Here is an 8348-nt window from a genome sequence, read left to right as displayed (position 1 = left end):
CTGCCAGGTAGGCATGTAAGCCACACCTTACAGCACATTCCAAACTAACCCCGCCCTAGAGACACAGATTTACACAGCAGCCAGGAAGCAGACATGCAAGCAGCAGCAACCACAGAGGAGAATGGACTCTGCAAGTAACTTGGAGAAACTACACAGCAAACTAACATGTCCAATCTGTCTGGAGCTTTTCAAAGAGCCAGTTCACTTGGCATGTGGGGACCACTTCTGCATGCCCTGTATCAGCCAGTTATGGGAGAAATGCGAGGAGAGCTTCTCATGTCCTCAGTGTGGGAAGACATTTGAGGACAGGAGCCTGGAGACCAGCCCGTTGTTGGGTAACGTGGTGGAGAGCGTAAGGGAAATGAGGCTGGGCTCCAAGCACGATTCTCAGTGTGAAGAGCACGAGGAGAAGCTGAAGCTCTTCTGTGAGGATGACCAGAGAGCGATCTGTGTGGTGTGTGGCTGCTCCAGGGAGCACAAAACCCATAACGTCATCCCTATTAAAGAAGCTTTCCAAAGCTACAAGGTATGTGGAGAAGCGTACTGTACCTGTAGAGACACAAACCCTTTTAACTTGTTCAGAACTGTCATACAGAAACTCTGTACTCTCCAAGAGAACAAATTAACCCACCTGATGCGTAATCCACATACTGCACATCTGCTGTTTGTTTTTAGAATGTCAGAATCTTAACATTCTTATCCTGATTATTAAGTAAAAAAAAAATGCAGTACTGTATGTTCCTGTTTGGAAACAGTGCTCCACTTCAGTCAATATTTCACATAATTATTAACTAGTTTGTTCAGTGAAAAAGGGAATTACTAAATGGGATTGCAGGTGGTGTACATTATTTTTTGTGGGGCCACAAGCCACTGTCGTGAAATGTAGTTGCCAAGGTGATATTAGATGCGAGTTAAAATCAGTTGCATTGTCTTTGCAAGCATTTTGAGATGTTCCTGGTTCTCTTGCTCCAGCCCACAGTTATTACCATTTTTCTCAAAATCTGCCTTTACTAGCTGGCTTTAAACTTGTTTTGTGCTTGTCTGGCATGTTCTACATGCCTTCCTCATTCCATTCAAGTTACATGAAAATGTGACCTTTACTGTATATATGTGTGTGTGTGTGAGTGTGAGTGAGTAGGAACAAGGCTACATCAGTGTCTGTATTGCAAAAGGTGCCAACACAATCTGATCCACAGACAATGCATTAAAATGAGGAAACTGATTCACAGAGACATGCAATGTGCAATGTTTTTCAGTGGGGGCTATTGTGTTGGGAGCGCGGTTTCTAGAGTTAAAATTTGGGCACCAGCAATATTAACTACTCAGAATGATTGCAACCCAAATAAAAAACTACGGAAATGTATTTTGAAGCTACTTACCAAGTCTGAAACTATTTCTATCCGCAGGAGAATATGTCGGAATCCCTGCAGAAGATTCACAAGCTATTGAAAGAGGTGTGTGAATCACAGGACCAAACGGTCTGCGCCATAAACAACATGAAGGTAATTCAGCCCCGCTGTGGTGATAGTGGATATCGATTCCCTTTCTCAAAAAACGGCAAAGCTGTAGTTAAAAATAAACCTTAAATCACAAGTTTACTCAAAACTTTAAAGTTATTCCCAAACCCTAAAGGCATCATTGTTGACCCCTAGCAAGATTCTAAAGTTCAATGGATGAAGATTCAAAAACATGCAGTAACATCCTTCTGGTGGTGTGCAATCTTTATTTTTTATTTCTTAGCAGACGCCCTTATCCAGGGCAACTTACAGTTGTTACAAAATATCACATTGCAAAATATCACATTACAGAATATCACATTACAGATCATGAAATGTCCCAATATGTGGAAATACTAAAAGAAACTAACGCACATATTTGACAAACATTTTGACTAGAAGTGCATATCAATGTGTTCAGTGGTGTGAGGTTAAGTTAAACTAGTGCCCTTCTGTCTGCAACTGGGACTGACTCTGAAATCAGTCTCATTTATTCTCATCAGCAGCAGATCGGGGGGGGGGGGGGGGGAGTTAACTGATAAGAATTCAATACAAGTTTTAAATATCAATTGTACACAATATAGATAAATACATGTGCTCTTTGGTGTCCAGTTACAGAATGAATACCATGGTCAATAGTTTATCATCACCCTAAAGAATGAACTCATTTTGCTTCATAAAGTCGAATGAAACCTGCTGAATAATGTTACGCTAACATATTGAATTACATACTGTTTTGTAGTTTTCCATATACTTGACTGACAAAAATTGGAAAAAGTGACATTTTGAAATCTAACATGAAATACTGTACTACTATTATGACTTCCAGTAGACTTTTGCGATATCATTTTGTATTTTTTATTTTATTTTTTTATTACATGATGTTAGATCAAATATCTAAACTATGGTCATATGGTTTTTGTCTCAATCCTAAAATTCTAGGTAATGCAGAACTTTTGGCCATAGATTGTAGACTGCAGATAAAACGAACTGCAGACTAGTTTCACGATGAAGATGGAAATGTGGCATTAGTGTTCTTCTACCCATAGGAGGTCAGGTCCTGGATCCAACCCAGGTGATAAGGTGTATATTTTTACTATATCTTAAAACTAATGGCAGGAGCTGGCAGGGAGTCTGGAAGAGCAGATTGGCGCTGACTTTACTAAAATGCACCAGTTCCTGGAGCAACAAGAGGGCGAGCTTAAAAGCAAGCTTAGAGATGAGGAAAAGAAGATACTGAACCAGCTGGAAGAATCCAAGACTCTCATAGAAGCAGAGAGGAGCCGACTGCAGCAGGCAGCCAAAGATCTGGAAGAGACACTGACTCTGCAGGAGACGCCTGCATTGCTGAAGGTGAGAGAGAAGGAGAGTCGGAGAGGTGGAGGGGAGGGGAGAGAAGGACAGAAATAGGGATACGGTGTGGGAGTGGGAGAAGGGAGAAGTGGGAAGGAGAGATACGTTGAGGAAAGGGATTGGTGACAGGAGGGGAAGAAGTAGTGAAAAAGGAAGGAGGGAGATTAAGTGGGAGGAGAAAGACAGGGAGTGGGGGAATGGAGATGGAGGGAGAGAGAGGTGGTAGAGGGAAAGGTAGGAGAAGGTAGAGAAGGTGAAAAGAGGCAATTAAAAATGCAAACAGACTACAAAGCACAGTAGACAAGTGTAGGCTTGACAAATGATTAAAAATTATTGGCAGAATGATTTCATAGGATGAATCACATTTGAGTACAGTAACCTGATATCACATCAGGTCCAGACAAAGTCTGCTACCCAGTGAGCAATATTTGTTCAAAATGCATTGTGAAGTTGCCATTGCTGGTCATGCACTGGTCCAGGAGTTTCTTTGGGGTAATACTATGGGATTATAACAGTATCCTAATGGGATTTTTAAAATTTAGGGACTAATATAACCCACAATGAAAAAAAAAATGTTTCCATTCTTTTTGGCAGGATATTAAAGATCTTCTCAGTAGGTGAGTAGTTGTCCTAAAAAAAAGAGTATAAGCAACTCTATTTCACATTTCTCGCAGCATTAACAAGATCTCTGTTTACTACAGAATAACGATGACCTATCAGAAACCAAAGTGTGTTTCTAGTGACCAGTGTCTGGGAAAATATGGAGGTCCTCTAATGTATGGAGTGTGGAAGAAGATGAGAAATATCCTGGATCTAGGTACATGACACAAACAACACCTTTCTTATTGCTGTTGTAATATGACACAACATTGTTCCCTGGAATGTAAACTGTTCATGTAAAGGCTTTTTTCTCATATACAGCCGGGGTTTCTCAAAACAGACCACAAATGCCCTAATATTGTTGTCATGTTGATGGGTGTTTGAAGTTGAAGGATGGATAACAGATTACAGATTGGTAGTTATATAGTTTATGAGGTGATACTGTAACAATCAAAACTCTTGAAAAAATGTAATCTAATTTGACCTGGGGAATTATATTCTGTTAGACTTTGCTCTCTAGATTACATTAAATTCAGCCTTATGACATTCAGTTCTTAAATTTCTTTCTTTAGCTAACAATGTTCTAGCAAGGGATGAACCTCAAAGATCCAAATCCCATCTACCTTTTCTCAAGTTCTTATATCTTCATGTTTGGTTTTTCCATTTCTCAGTTGCATTTCCAGTGAGCCTGAACCCCAACACTGCGAACCCCTGGCTTGTCCTGTCTGATTCTCAGAGCTGTGTGAAACTCGGAGAGGTCAAACAGGCTCTCCCGGACATCCCAGAGAGGTTTGACTCAGTGGGGGCTGTATTGGGGTCTGAAGGGTTCAGCACCGGGAGGCACTACTGGGAGGTGGAGGTGGGGGAGAAGACTATGTGGGGACTGGGAGTGGTCAGAGAGTCTGTCAACAGGAAAGGGGAGATGACATCATCCCCCAAGGATGGACTGTGGATCCTGGCTTTGAGAAATGGCAATGAGTACAAGGCCTATACCTTGCCTTGCACTCTCCTCCCAGTGCAACGTAAACCTACAAAGATTGGAGTGTTCCTGGACCACGAAAGGGGGCAAGTGTCCTTTTACAATGCAGAAGACATGGTCCATCTCTATACTTTCAGGGATACATTCACAGAGAAAATCTATCCTTACTTGTGTCCTGGCATAGGTGACAAAGGTAGAAATAAACAGCCACTAAATATTTTTAAGTTGCAGGTGTAAATCATCTTATACGTTGAATAAAAGGATATAAAGCTTAGTAAACCATACTTTGTATGTATTAGTATTATTTTTTCTGTCATTTTTTTTATATTAATTCTCTCCATAGCAGTGAAGAAAGCACAGTGTTCAGTTTGTAGTCAAAAATGTAGTCTGAAAAAAAAAGAATATTACAAAACAAAACACAACTTGCAATCATAAATGATAAAAATGGAAAAGACAAATGGTTTGGGAAATAATAGATGAATTACAGAATGCGACTGGAAAGCAGGCATTAGTTAATTTGTAAAGGCATTGTTTTATATTGAGACGTCAATGTCTTATCAAGGTGTGTGCGTTCTGTATGCTTCTCTAGTGTTGTTTTTACTTTGATCATTGTTTGTACTGCTTAATAACTATTCCAGAAAAAAAAATGCTTCTGAAAAAATGTTCCAAGGGTGACGATAGGAAGATGAGGAGGCATTGGTAAAGTATTGTAAATTGAAACCTGTGCTACACTAATATACGTCCCCACAATACAGATGACAAAGTGTTTAAAATAAAGTGATTTTGTGTTTTGTCATTTTTTGCAGTTTGCGTCCTTTACAATTATCGGTTATCATTATTTTTATAATATATTCTGTTTACCTGCACTCAGTGATTATTATTATTATTATTATTATTATTATTATTATTATTATTATTATTATTATTATTGGCAGCTGTCAGTCAATGGCTGATTTAGCAAAAATCATTTTGTCAGACAAAGGAGGAATATACTTGTTCCTGAAGCATTATTGACATAGTAAATAGTTCTGTATCCTTAATTGAATTCTTATGCATACATGGACTAGGTTCTTATAGAACGTTTTCAAATTAGAATTGTGTATTTTGACATCTGCTGACTTAACGGATTACCTTAAAAATCAATAACAGACAACTTTCTATGATTTTGATATTTTTGTACCAATAAAAAAAACGAAAGGGAATTATTTTTTTCAGAGGTTAGTGAATAAACATTCTGTCTGTCATGGTTTTAGAATTAGTGTCATGGATTGTTGTCCAGTTACAGCACAGGAACACCAGATAGGATTTTTGTTTTTAGGTTTAATACTTCCACAAGGGGGCAGTAAAGGACATGAGAACACTTAATGAGAGAGAGAGAGAGAGAGAGAGAGAGAGAGAGAGAGAGAGAGAGAGAGAGAGAGAGAGAGAGAGAGAGAGAGAGAAATGATAAAAAGACAATCTTACTGTACCCAATAAATAGTCGGTATCCACCTGCAATGTTGAAAGAGTTAAAGACTCTGTTACTATTGCATTTTAAATACATGCATGAATGGATGTACATGACAGATCTGCATAGGGATAAATCATGAATAGCAAGTACACAATGTGGAAGAAATCTAAACCAACTGGTTCAACTCCATTTTATTTTGTCAAAAATCCTCCACCCTTTTTCTCTTTCTATCACACATATTCTTTTTCTGCCCCCCACCCCCCTCCCTCCGACAATCTCATTTCTCTCTCACAGTCACAGATTTTTAGTCATTATCGTCCAGGGATCCTCCAATTCCAGTGTCGCTAAGCAACCAGCTGCTTTTCCAAGAATAACATTGATTGTAATACAATTTCTTGAAGGCTGTTGAGGTTGTGGCTGCCAAGTACACTGCAATGTACTTAGAACATTATCACTGCAGTGTAATAATGCAAGTATTATGCATTGCATGGAAAACTATTTGCAGATTCTTTCAATCACCATAACTGGATACTGCTGTGGGTGTTCGCTTGGCAGGTGCTTCCTTCCTTTTGTATTCAAGACAGCACACATTCCTCATGTTGTTTCAAGAGGAACAGTCACAAAGGGAAAGTGATCTACTGTATCTACACTCTGGGCCATTCTGGAGAATACATGTGGTTCCACCATTAAATACAATATAATAAAACTCTCATTAAATACAATACAACTCCCATTAAATACAATACACTAACAAGACTAAAAACACACTTTTATAAAATGGCATTCTTATCTTAGTGGGTTTTAATGTAACTTTAAAATTGCTGCTTTTGTATTAGTATGTGTATACTGTTATTTCAATGGTCTGATTGTGGCAGTTGTATGTGTCACATGCTATACAGATGTTTTGTTCTTTTTTTCTGCTATGTACCACACAGTGCTTTGCCATACTTTTGTATAAAAAGCGCTATATAAATGCAATAAATAATTACAAAAAGATAATACACGTTGCAGTTTTCGGTATGCTATAGTATGCTACCTGACGTATCATTGGAATACTCTACAGGAACTTACTGATGTGTGAACTTTCTAATTGTGTGCTTTTGTTTTCCAAAGGGATGTTAAGTGACTGATAAACGTGGGTGATATTTACTGGAGCGCGATAATAACCAGTAATAATCAGGCCAGTACACGTTATAAAATTTTAACACACTAATTTTGCACAGTCATTTCTCAGTTTCCCCATTACCAGTTTACCCTGGTTTGCAATGAACCTTTGCAACTGAACCTTATGCAAGCACTCTGCCTCTTTCATTTTGTGATAATCCTGTATTACAAAATGCAAGTAGCCTACATTTAACTGAAATAACAACACCTGTTACACCATTTTTCTGTTTCAGGGCTTCTTTACATTTTACAATATTTAGTTGTACTTTTATTTAAAATCTTTATATTTCCTTTCGACCTATGAAAAATACACCAAGGGGACAATTTTCCAGGGAGGCCTAAATTTCGCATGACATCGTCTTTGCTTTGTACTGTAAATGTCACATCTTCTTCTGTTCACTAAAATTCCCATGATGTTTTCTTGGCAGTTAGCCAAACTATCCATTAAAAACACGGGTTTGTATTTGACACACTCTGCCAAATAAAGTCCTGTGTACTCAACTGACAACTGATTTCCCATTGTTTAACCTTTGCCAAGATTATTGTATAGTGTACCAAAGCTCTAACACCCATTGAGATGGATAAATAAATGGAGAACGACTGTGGGTAGGGGCATTTATTGCCTGTTTTTCCCCACTACTCGGGCCCCTTTGACTGCATTCTTGCTGACTACAAAAACAAAAGTCTCTGATCTCTACATCTCATTCCAGGGCACTTCCTTCATGGCTTGATCGAGGCTGATGCTGAGTGTGTTTGTGCTTCATGTTCCCTAGGCGACGGCTGAGCGTCATTGACATCTCGTGGGAGACTAGATTTGGCGGCTCAGCTTGGATGGCTGGGTTACGCTACCAAAACAAAGTGGAATAAAGATTAAAGGCAGCTCAGTTGTCTTAAAAGTGACAAGTGTAAACCTGCGTTGGACACAGCTCCTGAAAAGGCTTTTGACCAGTTAAAGGGTACATGGTTAAAAATAAATAAAGTAATAAATAAATAAAACCAACAGGCACAAAAATTAGGTGGCCTCATCAATACGAATCAATCGCACTTCGAGAAGAACACGTTGGAAAATACTTTATATGTTTGTCAGTGGTACCCCTAAAATAGTATCCCCTTACCAATGAAAAATGTCTGGAGTATTTGTATAGAAAGAAAGCTTAGCTCTGCATGTCGGAATGCAATGATTGGGCAACAGTGGCCTAACACCCACCCGTTTCTGATCGCACACTGCCAATAGCCAATCACGGTGCGCTTCTAGCAATCCTGGTTGAGACCAATAAGATTACAGTGCTCTAGATCCTGTTTTAGA

The 8348-nt window shown here is 38.9% G+C and overlaps 1 protein-coding gene across 1 annotated transcript; it reads left to right on the top strand.

Moving 5' to 3' along the window:
- Positions 1-72: 72 nt before the first annotated feature.
- Positions 73-5224, top strand: LOC117971190 (zinc-binding protein A33-like). Its single transcript, XM_059011041.1, has 6 exons — positions 73-526; positions 1407-1502; positions 2616-2849; positions 3444-3466; positions 3551-3666; positions 4121-5224. Exons 1-6 carry the CDS (start codon positions 122-124, stop codon positions 4663-4665), a joined length of 1419 nt encoding a protein of 472 aa, XP_058867024.1. The 5' UTR covers positions 73-121; the 3' UTR covers positions 4666-5224.
- The last annotated feature ends 3124 nt before the right edge of the window (positions 5225-8348 follow it).

This window comes from Acipenser ruthenus, chromosome 41 (genome assembly GCF_902713425.1).
Source record: "Acipenser ruthenus chromosome 41, fAciRut3.2 maternal haplotype, whole genome shotgun sequence".
Lineage (NCBI taxonomy): Eukaryota > Metazoa > Chordata > Actinopteri > Acipenseriformes > Acipenseridae > Acipenser > Acipenser ruthenus.
This window is presented reverse-complemented; position numbering and strand designations above follow the sequence as displayed.